The sequence below is a fragment of the Drosophila miranda genome, assembly GCF_003369915.1.
Source record: "Drosophila miranda strain MSH22 chromosome Y unlocalized genomic scaffold, D.miranda_PacBio2.1 Contig_Y2_pilon, whole genome shotgun sequence".
NCBI lineage: Eukaryota > Metazoa > Arthropoda > Insecta > Diptera > Drosophilidae > Drosophila > Drosophila miranda.
The window spans coordinates 18,348,014-18,368,503 of record NW_022881614.1 but is presented as its reverse complement, the minus strand read 5'-3'; the positions used below and the strand labels follow the sequence as shown (position 1 = coordinate 18,368,503).

The window sequence follows — 20,490 nt, the reverse complement described above, 5'->3', positions numbered from 1 at the left end:
AGTGTCTGTTAAACCATATACTTGCCATCTTCGTCCACGTCTACGCATTCGTGTTTTTTGTCAAAATTCAAATCAAATTAAAGTGAATGTACTATAGATTGTCCTCCAAGCCGCCTCAAGTTCCAGATTTCAGCGTAAGTGTCCACAATTGGGTTGCATTTCTCTTTATTGTTGTTTGATGTGTGTTTGGTGAATGTGAAGGCATGTTTGTCTAACCCCAGAGCATCCCAGTACCACTACCACTACCACTACCAGATGAGGCACCACTGCCAGGATAATCTCTCATACTATAACTGAAGAATCCACGCACACTCTATATTTGTATACCGTCTTGGAAATGTGTTCCTCTCAGTTGTCTGTAAATTTTCTGTACATACTCGCATAGTGCTCGTATTATCTAATCACATACTCAAATCCCTGCATGCGAATGAATGGCTTTCAAGGGTAGCTGCTAATCGAAATTCACTAAAAATCAAGACAACAAAATTCGGACTCTAGCAGTATCCCCTGTGCCTACAAATCTAACACTCGCTTTATATACCACGACTAATCGAAGGTTTGTATTTACCTCTTTCACTTTAGCTACCTCTCGCCTATTCAGTGTTGTGGGCGTGGCAGCTGTAACCATAGTGGCTCTGATAGCAGGTCGTGTTCTATGGTGAGGTGGGTATTGAAGCGTGAGCGTACTTTTTATCTACTGACAGGCTAATTGCAATCCAATTTCCATTCTACTTTCAGAGACATATTACTATGTGCCAAAAACAAACTCGTAATTGCTTCCCCAACGAAAATGTGATTCCTCCGTACCCGTACTGTGTGTGTGTATATTGTCCGTAATTGTGGTTTTTGTCGTCTGTGCCGTCGTCGGAATGCGCGGAGATTGCAGTATTAGATTTTGTCACTATTTGTTAGTAGAAGTGAGATTTGTTTGTACATACGGAATTTATATGGGCATGCCCTAAATTGTTATTAATTATAAATATTTAGTGAATATGTATACCCAAAACCAATCCTAGCTCCTTGAAACCAAATGAAGACACACAAAATACAAAAAATGTTAACAAATTGGCAATTTTTGCTTGGATTCTTTGAATAAACAAGAACACAACACAAATAACTATTCGTATATCTGTTGCATGGCACCATTCTACTCGAATTTACTATAATCTTTATCTAAATCTATTGCAGGAAAGGTTGGTTTAAGTAATCGAGGAGCAAACGTATTTTGTTTTTAATTTGTATATTTGCTTTGAGTTAAATTCAATTCAATAATGAAAAGCTTATGTGGAGCACAAAGGATTACATCTATCTGGCATCGGCGAACAAACAGAAAGCGGATATGACTTGGAAAGGTTGCACCTAGAATCGTAATCGTAATCGTAATGGTAACATAATATCGGAGCACAAACAAAGAGCAATAAGGTCCAGAAGTATATACCAACTAAATAGTAATCAAAAAAACTAAAGTAGTTCACACAATCGTAAATAATACACAACAAATATAGGCTTTGAACCCTGCCCTCCCCTGCTCGCCTAGTTGGACTGCTGCTGCTGGCCCTGGCTCTGGTTCTGATTCTGGTTGTGATGCTGCTGCGGCGGCTGTCCCTGACTGAAGTAGGGAGCGGTGTTTGGCGTGAGCAATGTGTGACAGATATCACAGACAGACAATGCCGGCAGTGGATCTTCCGCACCATCACCGTAAAGCCTGCGTGGCACGTGGGGCAGTTGTTCACATCTTCGTCGTCCTGCCAGCGCACCTCCGTATCGGCATGCCGCAGCTCCTCCAACGAAATCTATTGAAAATTATATTTTTTAAGTCAATAAACGTGTTTTTATATGGAAACTCACTTGAAGGGTTTGAGATAATTTCACAAAATCTTTTTGCACCGTCTCCATGGTAGACAGCTCCTCCTGCAGAGTCTTTATCTTTGCTTTGTAGTCCGCATTGGTTTTGTTTTGTTTTTCCTGTAAATGAGGAGAAATGGGATTGAGGTATTTGTGTGGATAGGAAAGCTCTTTACTTACATTGGCTTCCTGCAGCTCAATGATATCCACCCGACTCTCGGACAATTGCTTGTTAAGCTCAGCCTCTTTGCGCTCCAATTGTGTTTTGGTCGTCTCGTACGATTGCACCGTCAGCAAGTGTTCTGTCAGACGATCCCTGCGAATGTGATTTCGTATATGTATGAACCACTTGCAGCGAACTTGAGTGTGCCGAAAAAACTTACTGCAGGGACTTGATATCTAATTGCGTTTGCTGCTTGTAGGTCCGTCGCTCGTTGTTGCTCTCCTTCAGCTGGGCGCGTAGGATTTGAATCTCGTCTAAAGTGCTGACACATCTCTGCTTCTCATATTCGCTGCTGACGCGGGCCTGAATCAGCTCGCTCTGCTGGCGCAGCATGAGCTCCTGAAGTTCGACGACCGTGTTGGGCAGATTTATGTACTGGTTCTCGATCTCTTCGGACGTGGCTAGGTAGCGACCGGATAGAAAGTCGTTGTCGGCCTGCAGGGTCTCCAGTTGCTTGTTGACACGCTCCCGATCGTCGGTGATGTGCTGCAGCTGCCTCATCACCGCATCCTTGTTGTCGAGAAACTTTTGTTGCATGTCCAGCAGCTGCTGCTCGTTGGCCGTGGATTTCTCGCGCAGGTTTTGTACTTCACTCTTGTGTGCCTCGCGTTTCTCCTGCCACTGATCCTCCAGATCTTTGCGAAGCGCTGCCTCTCTACCCAACGTCTCACGGGCCTCCACAAGCTGTTTCTGTAGCAGATCCACCTGCTTTTGCTGCTTTTTAATGTTTGCAGCTAGGTCCTCAGCTGTCTTCTGTGCCACACTACAGGCCTCGCAGCTTGACTCTGCCACATCCATGGATGTCGACTTGTGTATGGCAGACATATCGGTGAAGGCGGCCGCCTTTGCGCTTGACTTGGACTGCAGTTGGCCATCTTGCTCCCGCAACTTCTCTTTCAAGGCCTTCATCTCCTCCTGCAGCTGTTCGACTATGGAATGCAGCATTTCCGCATCTTCTGAAGCCTGCAAAAGAGACATGGATCAGAGATATTGGCTGCTGTTTGGGCGGACTTACATATTGTTTACCGTTTCCCTTGTTGCTCGACCCTCGAAGACTGTCGTCCTCTTGCTGAAAGCTGCTGTTTAGCGAATCGCTTCCCAGTTTTCTCACAGACCCCAGCGTCCTCTTAACCTGATTCAGCATTTGCGGGGCCAAGCCACCAGATGACTCAGCCTGGGGCTGTTGGACCTGCACTTGTATCTGCTGGAGCTGCTGCTGTTGCTGTTGGTATTTATTAAGCTCCAGTTTAATGCGCTCCAGATCACTTTTATAGGTTGAAGACTCTTCGATTGTGTCCTGCACCAGCTGCTGCAGCGACGATATCTCCTCCTGAGCCTTGATGTCCTTCAGCTGCATCTCGTTCTCGGACTTTAGATCCGCCACCATCAGGTGCGTCTTGAGCTCGTCCAACTCATCTTGCAGCTTCTTGCGCTCGGCCATGCTCTGGGCATGTTCGGCCTCCTTCTGCATATACAGCTCCCGCATCTTTGCCCGCTGCGTATTGAACTCGTTCTGCATCTTACGGATCTCAGTCTGTTCAATTGATGTATGCTGATTTGTGCCGTCATCATCGTCACCTGAAACACAAGATTCATTGATTATCATGGTTATTTCCGGGCCGACCATAATTTGTCGGCTGCCTCACCATTTGCCTCACCTCCCCGTCTGTCGGGGATTCATTTTCCAACATTTTTTAATTTTTTTTTTTTTTTTTTTTTTTTTGGTTTTTAAATCATCTCAAGGATGATCGGAATTTTGATCGTAGCACTGTAGCCACATTGATCAGATACTGGTGATGTAGTTTGGCGAGTTTGACAGGTCGGTATATAAAAAAAAAGAGGAAAATTACTTAACTGTTTTAGAAAATAAACTGAAATTACTTGATGATGAAAAAAGGGGTCAAAAGTTTAAGTAAGCAGTTTTGATGATGATTGCCAGCTCTCTGAGATGTAGCGACTCTTTTTTATTAATAATTGATGTAAATTGTTATAATATTTAAAGATTTTGAATTTCCTTCTGAGCCCGGCAAATCTTTGGCAATCGAAGATCAGGTGTTCGGCATATTCAGTTACATTGCACGTTTCGCAGATATTTGAGTCAATTGCTTTGATTCTGTGTAGGAAGACTTTGTCGTATGTGTGTCCCGTCATAAGTCTGTTAATGGTCTTGATGCTTTTAGCATTCCATTTAAGAGAAAAATGCCAGGGTTTACTGGGTATGTCTGGAAATATGTCTATGAGGCTGGATCCCTTCGTCCTACACTTCGTCCTGTAGTCCTCAACCCATTTGTATACTAAAAAGTTCCTAATTTCTCTTTGAGCCTCCTTGTAGCTGTATTTTATATTTATTGTAAACCCCTCACTTGTAGCAGCCTTTGCTGCTATGTTAGTCTTTTCGTTGATGGCCACACCCTTGTGACCAGGGACCCATAGAATGTCAAGTTTCTGGATGTCTGATTGGTTAATTATGTTGTGAATATCATTCACTAGGTACGAGTCTGTATTCTTATTTTTAATTAAATTAATAGCTCCTAATCCATCACTTAAAATCAAAGCCTTTTTGTAATTATATTTAAGACATAGTTCGCAGGCCTTTTTAAGGCCTACGAGTTCGGCACCTACTGAGGATAATCTGTTTTCTATTTTGTACTTGTGGATATTTCCACTAGGCCATTCTACTATTCCTATGCCACATGTACTTTCTGTAACTGAGGCATCTGTTGATAGAATGTTCCAGTCGTCCTTTCTGTACTTGTTCAGAATCTCATAAAATATAGTTTTTATTTCTTCATTCGAGTATTCTTCTTTACCCTTAGTTAAAAATGTATCTAGTACATGGATTTTGTTACATGTGTTAACACTATCACATTCTTGAGTGTTTACAAAGATGGAATTAAATTCTCTTAAAGTACGTGTGTAGCTCGTATCCGCTTTTGAGCGTATTAGCTCGTCAAACATTGTTGGATTGAACCTTTTAATTTTAAGCAGTTCTTTGGCTGTAAGCCATTTCGCCCTGAAAACAGGTGGCATTACACCAGCGAGGACAAAAATTTCGTGTTTGCTTGTGTCAGGTGGCACCCCAACACACCTTCTGAGTGATTTAGCTTGCTCTATTTCTATATCTTAACTTGCTCCAGATCCCATGTCTGAAAAACTTGTGATAGCATATTCTTGTTTTGTTCTAATAAAAGCTTTGAAGATGTTGGTACTTGTTTTAGGTTTTAGACCTGATTTGATAGTAGTCGCAAGCTGGAGGAGCCTGTTGCATTTTTTTGTTTGTTCTTTACATTTTTACATGACTGACATTTGACATGTTTGCGCTAATCAGTCTGCCTAAGAAACGGATATCTTTTCGATTTGGTATAGTCACATTTCTAACAGTAATATTTACCGCTCTGACCTGTCTTTTTCCTACATTCATTGCTGCAGATTTGCTTGGATTGAAGCTAAAACCGAGATCACCACATAGAAGGTTAAAGTCATTTAGTTTTTTATTAAGGTTTTCAACCGCTACAGTAAACTCTCTGTTGTGAGAGATTATAACGAAGTCATCTGCAAATTGCATCATATGAGTATTTCTATCACAGATCTGATGTAGTCTTTTTGTGTATACATTAAAAAGGAGGGGCGACAGACAAGAGCCCTGTGGGATTCCTCCCTGAACTACCTGAACAGCTTCCCCTATTTTCAGTAGTCTCATAGACATAAAACTGATGATCCAGTCAATGTATGTTTTAGGAAAACACTCATTTTCCATTAGTATTTTTAAGAATTTCAGGTTAACACAATTGTAGGCATTGTTGAGGTCAACAACCACAAGAGTAACGTGTTCCTTGTTCTTTTTCTTTGCCGCTACCACATTGATGACATCATTTATGCACATCGCTGCAGACTTGTTTTTTTGGTATGCATAAGATCTGTAGGGTATAATCTTGTTTTCTTGTATATGCTTTTCCAGCGACATGATCAATGAGAAGCCACGCGACTACTTCGTGCCCAGCAATCTAGCGCCTCTGTTTGTGAAGGCGTACAACATCTCCGATACGGAGAAGATCTCGGCCTCGGTGCTGAGCTATATTGAGAAGAACAAACTGGACACATTCCCGGGCGGAGTGCCTAACACGCTCTACCACACCGGCGAGCAGTGGGACTTCCCCAATGTGTGGGCGCCCATGCAGTATATCGTGGTCGAGGGACTGGCCAATCTGAACACACCCGCGGCCAAGGAGCTCTCCAAGAAGTGGGCCCTTCGCTGGGTGAAGTCCAACTTCAAGGCCTACACCGACAGCTTCCACATGTACGAGAAGGTAAGTGATTTCCATGCATATTCCGTGATACTCCAGAGATCCTAAGCATCTTCTTGTTTTCTGCAGTACAATGCTGAGGAGTTTGGCGGCCATGGCGGTGGCGGTGAATACGGAGTTCAGACAGGATTCGGCTGGTCCAATAGCGTGATCATTGAGTGGTTGTGCAAGCACGGAGGCGAACTTTCGGAGGGCTATGTCGGCGGTGGAGCAGGTGAAGAGCCGCAGTAGAATGAAGATCCCCAAAATGCTATACATCACACATCAATCAAATCAAATCAATCACCAATCGTCTCCTTAAATCAAATTGATATATTTGTATAAGCATCCATCCATAAATGTTGCTCATCTCTAGGCTAAGAAAAGGCTCTCTATCTACACACCTATCTATCCCGCTATCCCGCTATATCTCTGTAACTATACCTACTACTTCGCGAACAAACGAGAAGAGTAATCGACAAACGACACAGCAACACAGTCAAAGCACCAACCAACACAGCAGGAAGCAGGAATGCGATCGCCCAAAAAGTGTCTGTTAAACCATATACTTGCCATCTTCGTCCACGTCTACGCATTCGTGTTTTTTGTCAAAATTCAAATCAAATTAAAGTGAATGTACTATAGATTGTCCTCCAAGCCGCCTCAAGTTCCAGATTTCAGCGTAAGTGTCCACAATTGGGTTGCATTTCTCTTTATTGTTGTTTGATGTGTGTTTGGTGAATGTGAAGGCATGTTTGTCTAACCCCAGAGCATCCCAGTACCACTACCACTACCAGATGAGGCACCACTGCCAGGATAATCTCTCATACTATAACTGAAGAATCCACGCACACTCTATATTTGTATACCGTCTTGGAAATGTGTTCCTCTCAGTTGTCTGTAAATTTTCTGTACATACTCGCATAGTGCTCGTATTATCTAATCACATACTCAAATCCCTGCATGCGAATGAATGGCTTTCAAGGGTAGCTGCTAATCGAAATTCACTAAAAATCAAGACAACAAAATTCGGACTCTAGCAGTATCCCCTGTGCCTACAAATCTAACACTCGCTTTATATACCACGACTAATCGAAGGATTGTATTTCCCTCTTTCACTTTAGCTACCTCTCGCCTATTCAGTGTTGTGGGCGTGGCAGCTGTAACCATAGTGGCTCTGATAGCAGGTCGTGTTCTATGGTGAGGTGGGTATTGAAGCGTGAGCGTACTTTTTATCTACTGACAGGCTAATTGCAATCCAATTTCCATTCTACTTTCAGAGACATATTACTATGTGCCAAAAACAAACTCGTAATTGCTTCCCCAACGAAAATGTGATTCCTCCGTACCCGTACTGTGTGTGTGTATATTGTCCGTAATTGTGGTTTTTGTCGTCTGTGCCGTCGTCGGAATGCGCGGAGATTGCAGTATTAGATTTTGTCACTATTTGTTAGTAGAAGTGAGATTTGTTTGTACATACGGAATTTATATGGGCATGCCCTAAATTGTTATTAATTATAAATATTTAGTGAATATGTATACCCAAAACCAATCCTAGCTCCTTGAAACCAAATGAAGACACACAAAATACAAAAAATGTTAACAAATTGGCAATTTTTGCTTGGATTCTTTGAATAAACAAGAACACAACACAAATAACTATTCGTATATCTGTTGCATGGCACCATTCTACTCGAATTTACTATAATCTTTATCTAAATCTATTGCAGGAAAGGTTGGTTTAAGTAATCGAGGAGCAAACGTATTTTGTTTTTGATTTGTATATTTGCTTTGAGTTAAATTCAATTCAATAATGAAAAGCTTATGTGGAGCACAAAGGATTACATCTATCTGGCATCGGCGAACAAACAGAAAGCGGATATGACTTGGAAAGGTTGCACCTAGAATCGTAATCGTAATCGTAATGGTAACATAATATCGGAGCACAAACAAAGAGCAATAAGGTCCAGAAGTATATACCAACTAAATAGTAATCAAAAAAACTAAAGTAGTTCACACAATCGTAAATAATACACAACAAATATAGGCTTTGAACCCTGCCCTCCCCTGCTCGCCTAGTTGGACTGCTGCTGCTGGCCCTGGCTCTGGTTCTGATTCTGGTTGTGATGCTGCTGCGGCGGCTGTCCCTGACTGAAGTAGGGAGCGGTGTTTGGCGTGAGCAATGTGTGACAGATATCACAGACAGACAATGCCGGCAGTGGATCTTCCGCACCATCACCGTAAAGCCTGCGTGGCACGTGGGGCAGTTGTTCACATCTTCGTCTTCCTGCCAGCGCACCTCCGTATCGGCATGCCGCAGCTCCTCCAACGAAATCTATTGAAAATTATATTTTTTAAGTCAATAAACGTGTTTTTATATGGAAACTCACTTGAAGGGTTTGAGATAATTTCACAAAATCTTTTTGCACCGTCTCCATGGTAGACAGCTCCTCCTGCAGAGTCTTTATCTTTGCTTTGTAGTCCGCATTGGTTTTGTTTTGTTTTTCCTGTAAATGAGGAGAAATGGGATTGAGGTATTTGTGTGGATAGGAAAGCTCTTTACTTACATTGGCTTCCTGCAGCTCAATGATATCCACCCGACTCTCGGACAATTGCTTGTTAAGCTCAGCCTCTTTGCGCTCCAATTGTGTTTTGGTCGTCTCGTACGATTGCACCGTCAGCAAGTGTTCTGTCAGACGATCCCTGCGAATGTGATTTCGTATATGTATGAACCACTTGCAGCGAACTTGAGTGTGCCGAAAAAACTTACTGCAGGGACTTGATATCTAATTGCGTTTGCTGCTTGTAGGTCCGTCGCTCGTTGTTGCTCTCCTTCAGCTGGGCGCGTAGGATTTGAATCTCGTCTAAAGTGCTGACACATCTCTGCTTCTCATATTCGCTGCTGACGCGGGCCTGAATCAACTCGCTCTGCTGGCGCAGCATGAGCTCCTGAAGTTCGACGACCGTGTTGGGCAGATTTATGTACTGGTTCTCGATCTCTTCGGACGTGGCTAGGTAGCGACCGGATAGAAAGTCGTTGTCGGCCTGCAGGGTCTCCAGTTGCTTGTTGACACGCTCCCGATCGTCGGTGATGTGCTGCAGCTGCCTCATCACCGCGTCCTTGTTGTCGAGAAACTTTTGTGGAATCCACGCTACAGTAAACTCTCTGTTGTGAGAGATTATAACAAAGTCATCTGCAAATTGCATCATATGAGTATTTCTATCACAGATCTGATGTAGTCTTTTTGTGTATACATTAAAAAGGAGGGGCGACAGACAAGAGCCCTGTGGGATTCCTCCCTGAACTACCTGAACAGCTTCCCCTATTTTCAGTAGTCTCATAGACATAAAACTGATGATCCAGTCAATGTATGTTTTAGGAAAACACTCATTTTCCATTAGTATTTTTAAGAATTTCAGGTTAACACAATTGTAGGCATTGTTGAGGTCAACAACCACAAGAGTAACGTGTTCCTTGTTCTTTTTCTTTGCCGCTACCACATTGATGACATCATTTATGCACATCGCTGCAGACTTGTTTTTTTGGTATGCATAAGATCTGTAGGGTATAATCTTGTTTTCTTGTATATGCTTTTCCAGCCTGGCTTTCACCATGCCATTTACTGTCTTGGCTAGAGTCGAAATGAGGGATATGGGTCGAAAATGTTTTAAGTCAGTCAGATCCATGTTTTTTTTCGGTATTGGTACAATTCTGATAGATCTCCATTCGACTGGGAAATCGCACATAGCCACTCGACGGTTGTAAAAATGTACAAGTTCTGTCTTTATACTAGTGTTAAGAGCACTCAGCATCTCGTATGTGATGTGATCTATTCCTCCTGCCGTTTTTCTGTTTCTGACTAACACAGCCTCTAACTCTTCCAAGGAAAAGAACGGATTTTCATTGTTCTTGGTTGAGTACATTTCTTCGTCTACATCCTTTGCTTCTGAGGTTATTTGTTCGTTAAGGAATTCCAGGTATGGCCCAGCTTTGTCAGGGTCGAAAACTTCTGGGGTGTCCTCTTGACAGTTTTTTAGATTTCTGAGGAATCTCCAGGCTTCTCTTGAGTTCGATTTTACATTTAACTCTGTTAACTTCCTGACATAGCTAGTTCTTTTGGCAATTTTAACAGATTTTTTCCATTTAACCTTGAGGTTAACAGCAGAACAATAATTTTGAAAGGAGGGTTCTGAAGCTGCCTTCTTCTGCGACTCTGCAAACTCCCTGAATAATTTGGCTAAATTCTCGTCCCACCATAATTTTGGACATTTGTTTTTGATTTCATAAGTAGCTGCTTTTATTTCCTGTTGGATGTTCTTCGCTAAATTATCCATATCTTTGTCGGCCTCAAACTGGCTTAGCTTTTTCAGTAGCCTGTTTTTGGCAAGGAAAGTTTTGAGTTTGTGTTGATATCCTGCTGTTCCAAAGGTTATTGGGTGATGGTGGCTGCCTCCTAGGTAAAACTTTTCGCATTTCCAATTCTCTATATGAATACCTTTTGTGAAAGTTAAATCGAGTACAGACCCTGATGTTGAGTCGATGTGTCTTCTGAATGTGAGACTGTGGTCATTTGCTAGACTGTAGCCAGCATTTGACATAGCTTGCATGAGAAAAGTTCCCTTTCCACTGTTGGTTCTGTCTCCAGAAAAGGTATGTCTTGCGTTAAAATCTCCTGCAATTATGACTTTTCCGAATGCATCTAAATATTCAAGGAGATTGTTAATCGCTTGCTTGAAGGATGCAAGAGACAACAAAGGTTCAAAATATACTGAGGTGATAAGAAATTTATCTTTGTTGTTGATGGTTCTTGCTATAATTATATCTTGCTCTGTCTCATATATCAGTCTTTTAACTCTTAATTATTTTTTGTAGGCAATCGCCTCTCCTCCATAACCGTCCTCTCTATGTTTTTCTAACATATTGAAGTTGGCTAGTTTCCTAAAACGGAGATCGTGAGAGAAAACTTCAGCCAGAATGGCAATGTCGAAGTTTTTATTGTTTAAGTAGAATACTAGGTCGTTTTTATTGGCTTTAATAGATTGAATGTTATGTTGTAAAAATTTCATATTTATTTAGATGTTTTAAAAAGGTTCGTTTCTCTCTGTTTGTTCATTTTTCTGTCTGCATTATGTTCCATATTGTAATCATTTGTACTGGTCACTTTTTTTGATGGATGGACACATCATTTGAGTCGACTAAACGAGACAACATGTCAACCATCTGTTGAATGGTAAATTTGTTTTCTTTTAGTTCTTTGTTTTAAAAAAATGGTACGTGATTACTAGAATCGCTGGTATATGATTCTAAGTGATAGTGGGGTTTTTGTGCAGGAACCAAAGGTCTCTGCACTAACCTGCTCGCATAACTGTTTTTTTAAAACTTCATTTGCTTTAACGTTTTTGTTTTGAACATTTTCCTCATTTATGTCTAGTTTTGGATAGTTTTTTTCATAATTATCTAACAGCGAAAAATTTTGATGGATTGAGTAAGTGCTAAGAACTTCCTTAAGCGCGATTTTTTTGATTGTCATTATTTTGTTAATGTCCATACTGGGCACATCAGTCTGTCCTTAGCTGAGTGATTTTTCCCATTGCAAAGGATACACTTGAGACCAGTGCACGACCCATTGCACTCCTCGACTCCGCATTTATAGCACCTCCTAGCTGATTTGCATCTGGTCGAAGTGTGACCAAGTCTGCCACAATTATAACATTGCCTTACTCTGGGAACATATATGCTTACTTTCATCCCACATATCCCAAAAAGAGATACCTTTTCTGGGATGTCTGAACCCTCAAAACCAATTTTGACTGTTTCTAATGGTATGAGCTTGAATGTTTCGTTGTTGTCATCGGTTGTAATTTTCTGCCTTCTTGCTAATCTTTCAATTGACTTAATTTTTATGTTAGAAGTAATATTATCCATAATTTCATTCTCAGAAAAACCGAGGGGCACCCCTTTAATTACTCCATAGGATTCCACATAGTCTTTTGGTATTAATACCACTAAATTCATTTTTTTTAACTCCTCATTTAAAACTAAATCATTTGCTTCGCTGAAAACCTTAAAATAAATCTTGTATAGTGTAGGCGCAAGAGCTACGATTTCTTTAATTCCTTTGATTTTAAGGTGTCTTATTTTTTCAAAAAAGAATAAGCCATTTTTGGTGTTTTTGTTTTCGAAGATGGTACTGTTCTTAGTCGATACTAGTACAGCCTCATCACCGATGTGGCACTCACTATACAACACTGTTTCTCTTTCGATACCTACATTTGATGGGTTTATAATCGGATTAGTATTTTTATTCAGTGTTTTAGTCATTTCAGTATTTCCAGTAAAACCATTTATGGCATTTGTGTGCGAATTGTGAACGGTCACACCGTCAGAAGCCTCCACCATTTTGTTACTGTCATCATCTATCAGCATTTTGTTATTTATGTCTGTATTGGTGTTGTCGCTTTTTTGTTCCTTGCGCATCTTTTTTGCTGGGTACTTTTCGTTAGTCAAGCTGTCGAATATGTCCTCTTTCACACCTGAACACAAAGCACTGAAGTTTTTTGCTATTGTTTTTTGGGTATGAATTTTGCCGCTTTTTGCCACCTGATCAGGTGGTTTCAATTTGGCAGACACCGAGTGACCGGCGTCCGCCATACTTGCTGGTTTAACCAGATTGCCAAAGACTTACCTCTCCTTTGAGAAATGAAAAGAGGAATAATTTATATATTGATGAAGATTTGTATGAAATAAACAATGATCCAATTTTTAAAGTCACTTTTAATTAAGCCTTTGTTGCTTGGAAAAAGTCACTTTTCAGACTGTTAAGAAAAAACACGACCGGTCTCGCTCGCTGATGAAAAGGAAGTGCTCCATTTTTGTTAGTTAAATTGTATTTGTTGAGTTTATTTTATCATTTCAGGCGGTCGGTCAAAATATACTAAAAAATACTAGAAAATACTATGAAAAATATAAAAGGTGTGTGAGCTAGAAGTGGTGGCAAGAAAATCAGATACGGTCTGACCCTCAGAACTATACCAACATATAGAGTCTCATTTTCAAAATATGCCGTAAATATACTGACGAATTAAAGTTCTATAATACATATTCCTCGTTTTTGATCTTCCGTTGAAGATTACTAGCTAGAATATTACCCTCAGCCCTGCCCACATAGTTTTATCCGATTAATGAATCAATTTTCTATTTTATTGGCTTATTTTAAATACTTTCTTTTATTTTATCTTGTCTAAAAAAAGGTTTTAGCAAAAAAGATCAAACAAAAAAACCAAATAAAACGTAAGAGAAAAATTGTTCCAATTGCTCAATTTAGATATTCCCTTGAATAATGCTGACTAACTAAAACTTTAGCTCTACCCACATAATTCTTGACAATTGACCAAGTTTCTACTTTAGTACTCCTAAGAAACGTAAGGGAGTAGGGACATTGTTGAGCTGAAAAACGACATTGTGGATTAAGTCCCACCAAACTTGAGCGCCCAAAAGCAAATTGTTTGAAAGTGAAGAATGAATGGAATAAACCACCTATCAACATTTTTGATTGCCTGGTATCCATAGTTCTGTTAATTTTTAATACTTAGATAAACAATTTTATTTCCTGAAGGTCAATACTCTGTAAGAAATTAGTACATCCATAGTATGATATATTCTTAGGGATGAAATCTTATAGCAAACAAGTTGAAGCCGGCCTCGTTTGGCTCTTTGAACACCTGGCTCTCTGACACATTTAATGTAAAGGAATGCGGTTTTAAGTGCATACTCAGATCAAGTATGTCGAGAATAGTTGGACCTTACATAAGATATCTTCTTATCCTTCAAATCCCCGAACAGAGTAGGCCTCTGGTTGCGTTTAACAATGAAAGATAACATTCCAGTATTCATTCGACAGGATTCCGTAGATAAGTAAACTTCTGCTTCAAAAATTAATTAGTCGGCCGATTGGGGATAAAAAACATTATCTCCACAATAGTCATTCTCTATGATTGTGCGAATTTAGTTTTCTCAAATCTTCAATATTGTGGATGCCACAGATTTTTGTCCTTTGTGGAGGTGGGGCGAAATTTTGAAATATTCGTTTTATAGTGAGATCTAACAGGAGTGTGGATACCAAATTTGGTTGCTCTAGCTCTTATAGTCTCTGAGATCTAGGAACTCACTTCTTGCAATAGGCAAAGCCGACCATGAAACCTGTTTGTTAGAGAGAGACAGCGAGAGAGAAGGAAATTGTATTCTTGATTCAGGCTATAATAATTATACGATCTGGTTCAGATTGTGCAGTCTGGAGATATATGTATACATAAAATAAGAATCTAAAATAATAATTATTCAATAAAAATCAACAATAATAATTATAATAATAATTATACAATAAAAATCAAGAATAATAATTATTCAATAAAAATCAAGAATAATAATTATTCAATAAAAATCAAGAATAATATTTATTCAATAAAAATCAAAAAGCACAAGGCGCTCATAGGGACGGACAGACAGACAAGGCTTAATCGACTCGGCTATTGATGCTGACCAAGAATATATATACTTTATGTGGTCGGAAACGATTCCTTCAGGACGTTACACACATCCATTTTCACCATAAATCTAGTATACGCCTATACTCATTTGGAGTATCGGGTATAACAAAACTCTATTACCGGGCTGTGTACGAATACAGATCTTGTTTCAAAACTGCTTTCACACTTCTAATAATTCACACGACTTAATATTAAGCATATTTAATGCATGCTAGAGCTAAAGTAAGCCCCCAAATTTATAGGTGTAATAAAAAGTGGAAAACGCACAGAGTGGAGCCAATTTGCACTTGGAAAGCGATGGTTTACTCGTAAATCAACATGAAGATTCACGGGTATGTACGTATGTGTGGCACTCAACTGCTTTAAGCGGTCGCTAAATATACACAAAGGATTAATAAAGGCTTTTGGCCGGGACTACTCCCGAAAACACAACGTGACCCCTCGCCGCACACGGTTGTTTGTGTCCTGTGTAACCAGGGGCAACTGTCACAACAAGCCTGTCTGTCCGTCTGTCCGTCCGTCCGTCTGTCCGTCCCCTTCAGCGCCTACTGCTCAAAGACTATAAGAGCTAGAGCAACGATGTTTTGGATCCAGACTTCTGTGATATGTCACAGCTACAAGAATATTTCAAAACTTTGCCCTGCCCACTTCCGCCCCCACAAAAGGCGAAAGTCTGTGGCATTTACAATTTCGACGATACGAGAAAACTAAAAACGCAGAATCTTAGAAGATGACTATATCTTCTAGAGTGCAAAATCTGAACCAGATCGTATAATTATTATAGCCAGAATCAAGAAAACAATTTCATTCTTTCTCGCTCTGTCTCTCTCTAACACACAGGTTTCATGGTCGGTTTTGCCAATTGTAAAATATGAGTTCAAGGATCTCAGAACCCATAAGAGCTAGAGCAACAAAATTTGGTATCCACACTCCTGTGATATCGGACCTTGACCGTTTCGTGTCAAAATTTCGCCACACCCCCTTCCGCCCCCGCAAAGGACGAAAATCTGGGGCATCCACAAATCTCAGAGACTTTTAACGCTAGAGTAACCAAATTTAGTATCCGCACTCCTGTTAGATCTCACTATAAAACGTATATCTCAAAATTTCGCCCCACCTCCTTCCGCCCACACAAAGGACGAAAATCCGTTGCATCCACAATATTGCAGATTCGAGAAAACTAAAAACGCAGAATCATGGATAACGACATATCTATCAGATTGCTGAATCTGGATCAGATCAGATAATTTTTATAGCCAAAAGGAACAAATTAATTTGCAGTGGCTACGCAGGCTCGCACGCACTCTTTGTCGTGTCGTTTAATATTAGCGGCGTCTGCCGGAGGAGAGCTATACTGACTAAGTATCGGGTATAAATGTAGAGTTGCGGTGTCCGCAGTAACTTACAACGTTCCCCTTCGTTTTTTTTTAAAGGATCTATGTTTGAATATATAGAGTAATTTCAAAAGTATACCTTATTACGAAATATTTCCACAAAATTCGGACGCTGAGCGAATAAGTGGACAAAATTTTACTTTTCTATTCAGAGAGAGAATATTTAGAGAGACAGGAATTCCTATATTCACAATTCACATAAAGCCAAACAGCTGTTGTGGCAACCAACCAAAAATATAGACAATATATATAAACAATTTGAAGATTTTGAGTCTTCCACATGCTCTGAGCAGTGCGATACCAGACGTGGTCGACTCTCTGCGGCCAGTGTACGAGAAAAGTGACGATTCTAGAACATCTATCATCCGTATATACATTCTTATTTGTATATGTACCTAGAAAAGATATCGAGCAATTCCAAATTAATTTACAGTTGCAGCAATTTCCGTTACGCAGATCAAGTGTACACGAACGATCCGTTGAGGCACTATAAAAAGAAATTGCACCCCGAAAGTGATATAATTACATCGAGAAATTCGTTTTGCTTTGGATGGGGAAAATGAAAATATGATCCAGTTATAAATAGACGACATGAGCGAGAGCTAACCCAAAGATAGAACGAGAAAGTAGCACACTGGACATGGATATGGACTTGGGGCAGGCAGTCGCAGCATCTGTCGAGGCCAGGCAGCACCAGCTCCACCGTCGCCGCTTGGGACGCAGCCAGCGCGAGCAGACACCCATTACACAGCACCAGCGGGTGGGGAGGGAGAGGGGAGGATGATGGTCCTGGTCCTGGTCCTGATCCCTCACCGCAGATGGTGCGCATGCAGATACGTCCGCCGGACACTCTGTCCGCACACGAGAGCAAGATCCTGCGTCGGAGGGACAAGACATTTGCCAGTGCCGCGAGCAGAAGCCAATCGCAGCCCCGCGAGTCAGAAAAGCTGAGCAGTCCGGACGCCGTGCAGCTTATCAAGCATCGCAGCCTGTCCTCGCCCCGCCACAAGGAGGAGTCCAGCGAGAGCGTGCTGACCACGGGCAGCTCCTACACCCACATAGCAAACCCGCAGCCGAGCCCCGACAGTGGTGGCCACAACGACACGCTCAGCCGACTGGAGCAGAACTTGCAACGGTTCGAGGACGAGCGCAGGCGCTTCGAGGCCGAGAAAAGGTTCTTCGAGCGAGAGAAGCGGGAGCACAAGCAGCGCCATCGCCAGCAGCTGGACAACGAGGAGCGGAAGAGACTGCTCCAAAGCTACCGCAAGCTCAGCGATCGCATCCAGATGCCACAGGACGAGGAAGAGCGTCGCCGGCTCATCCACAGTCTGCGCCTGCAGCGGCACGAGACGCCAAAGGTACGCAGTCGGAACCGTAGCAGCGGCTATGAGGAATCCTCCACGCAGTTCAGCTCTTCCGAAGCGGATGCGGTAGAGGAGATACCCACGAGAAGGCCCATAAAGCCGCCACAGAGCTATGTGGCTGCCCCCATTCGAGAAGCTCCACCTCCGCCACCGTCAGCCCTCCCAAAACCGGAGGATCGTCGTACCGTCAGTCGAAACAACTCCCTGTCGCCGGTACGACCTCAACGGCGCTCCAAGACCCCCGAGCAGCGGGCGGAGATCAGTCGCAAGCACGAATATGTCGAAGTGGGGGAATCCCAGACAGACTCCTACAGGTCGCGACCCTCGGAGGCGGAACAACAGTCGGAGCTGATGCAGAAGTACATGGAGGCGGCGGAGAGGGCGGCCAAGGAGGAGGCAGCCTTGGCCCAGAGCCTGGCGGGTGAGGGGGTGCGAAGGAGTGCCAGCCTGCGAGCTCGAGCCGGGACGCAAGGTGGAGGGCAAACGCAGCTCCAGCCATGAGAGGCGACTGAGATCCAAGCGATCCGCCAGCCTGGAAAGGGGCAAGGAAGCGGAACAAATCGATGTCCCAACCAAATCGGATGAGCCCCCAGCAGAACCTGAACCAGAATTGTCCACAACCGAAGACACCATTTCGAAAGTGGAACCCAAAGCGACGTTCCTGCAACGACTGCGGAATCTGTTCAAGCGAAAGCAGAAGGTGGATAAAGTAGAAAGCATTGTCTTGAAAGATTTGGCTACAGAACCGCTGCCCGACAATATCATTTCCCGTCCGTTTGTGTCCCACTTCTGGCTGGAGGCACGGAACGAGTGGCGACGCCTCAAGGTGGACTACCCTTGGCGCATCTCGCACTGCATTTGCCTGGCCCTCCTGCTGGGCTTCAATGGCCTTATGTTCCGCTACACGGAGGGGGCCTCCAAGAATATCTACAAGTGCGAGGTGCGCAAGGTCAAGCGCGATTTCATCGACAACCTGTGGACAACATGAGGTACTGAAACCACGGATCCTACCCTTTTGCTTTATCTTTGCCAGAGAGGATGACTGGAAGTATATGGCCCGTCAGAAGCTGAGAAAATTCGAGGATGAGCTGAATACGCTGGCCGAGATCCTTTAATACCATATCTCCATAGAGAATTCTAGTAGTAGTCTATAGTAGTCTTCACAGATATGCATCTGAGCGAATAAAACTAATGTTCTTCTTTCGCTCTTCCGCAGGTTACGGCCACATAACACCCAAGACAAAGCTGGGACGCTCCCTGACTATCATCTATGCGATCATCGGCATTCTCATGTTCCTGATCGTGTTGGCCGATCTGGGCAAGCTCTTCACGCGCTGCGTCAAGTTCCTGTCGGCCTATGTGCGCCGGGTGTACTACACTCGCTCCTGCCGCCGCATCCGGAAACAGCAGCAGATCCGTGACGCGATGACCGGCTTCAATACGGTCTACGACATGGCCATGCGGCGGCCCAGCATGTTCTTTGGCAAGTCGGAAGAGGCCGAGTCACAGGCGGATGCCGAGGCGGGCAGGTCTTTGGGCACATAGCACCCGGAGACACCCACATCGCCGTACCCGGAGACCTATGAAGTGGACGATGAGTTCAATCTGCCCGTTTCGGTGGCCGCCCTGCTGCTCATCTCCTACATCCTGCTGGGCACTGCCGGCTACGTGACGCTGGAGTCCGACTGGGAATTGCTGGACTATTTCTACTACGTCTTCATCTCAATGTCCACCATCGGCTTTGGCGACCTGGTGCCCAGCAATCCCTTCTATGTGATGGTCAGCATGATATACCTGATCTTCGGCTTGGCCCTCACCTCCATGTTCATCAACGTGGTGCAGATCAAGCTCAGCGATCACTTCAAACGGGCCAGCGACAAGGTGGGAGCCACCATCGGCATGGGCATGGCCAGCGAGTTCGGTGACGAGGGCGGCAGTCAGCTGAAGACCCCCTCGGAGTTGGCATCGGTGCACGGCTCGCGACTGGACCGCATCGAGAAGGATGGCCAAGAGCAGTCGTTGACCCACCCAGCTCTGAATGGCTCTGGAGCCAGTCCTCCTCCCCTGACGTCCTTCCTGCGGGCACCGCGCCCACTGTCGCCAATGGATTCGAATGGAAGCCATGCTGCGGATGTGCCTCCGCCTCTGATGCCCAAGCGTCAGGTGTCTGTGGATCCCCAGCCGCCAGCGGAGGGGGAAAAGAAGAAGAAGATGCACAGGTTCTTCTAGAACTATTTCTAAAAGCTCTGAGATCGTGAGAGTCGCCGGAACCGTGATCCCACGTTTTCTAATACTAGAAAACCTCATAAATGACAAGGAAAATTTGAATCGAAATAACACGTATGCTGTTCTGTGAGAGCAGTTATACATCACATTACATACACATTTTAATGAATTTGTTATTTAATTGTACTTCCCATCATTCTAGGCTAAGCTTAAAGTTAAAGATTAAAGATTATAGACAAATATTTCATATTTGCAATATTCGCATCAGCAAAAGTTGAGCCCCCTCCTAAATCCATTCGATTGGGGATCTGTGGCATCCACAATTTTAAAGATATGAGAAAACCAAAAACGTAGAATTGTAGAGAATGACCATATCTTTAAGACTGCGGAATCTGAATTGGATCGTATTATTATTATAGCCAGCATCAAGAAAACAATTTCATTTTTTCTCGCCCTGTCTCTCTCTAACACACACGTAGCATAGGCGGCTTTGCTTAGAGTAAAACATTAGCGCCTAGATCTCAGAGACTACAAAAGCTAGAGCAACCAAATTTGGTACCCACACTCCTAATATATCGGACCGAGACGAGTTTGTTTCAAAATTTCGC

The 20,490-nt window shown here is 42.8% G+C and overlaps 1 protein-coding gene and 2 pseudogenes across 3 annotated transcripts in view; 2 read left to right on the top strand and 1 right to left on the bottom strand.

Moving 5' to 3' along the window:
* LOC117185872 (trehalase-like) overlaps window positions 1-8,007 on the top strand; it is an 84,331-nt gene extending 76,324 nt beyond the window's left edge. For 2 of the 3 annotated variants that reach the window (XM_033396956.1, XM_033396954.1), the window contains exons 5-6: window positions 583-663; window positions 739-1,117. In XM_033396956.1, coding sequence (XP_033252847.1) covers window positions 583-662 — 80 coding nt within the window. In that variant the 3' untranslated portion in view covers window position 663; window positions 739-1,117. Of the gene's footprint in view, window positions 1-582; window positions 664-738; window positions 1,118-6,030; window positions 6,376-6,441; window positions 6,587-7,475; window positions 7,557-7,631 lie in introns of those variants that run through there. The other variant, XM_033396955.1, reaches the window with a different exon arrangement.
* Window positions 1,458-3,689, bottom strand: LOC117192300 (annotated as a pseudogene).
* An 8,593-nt stretch (window positions 8,008-16,600) lies between the features above and the next one.
* On the top strand, window positions 16,601-20,131 carry LOC117194060 (annotated as a pseudogene).
* The last annotated feature ends 359 nt before the right edge of the window (window positions 20,132-20,490 follow it).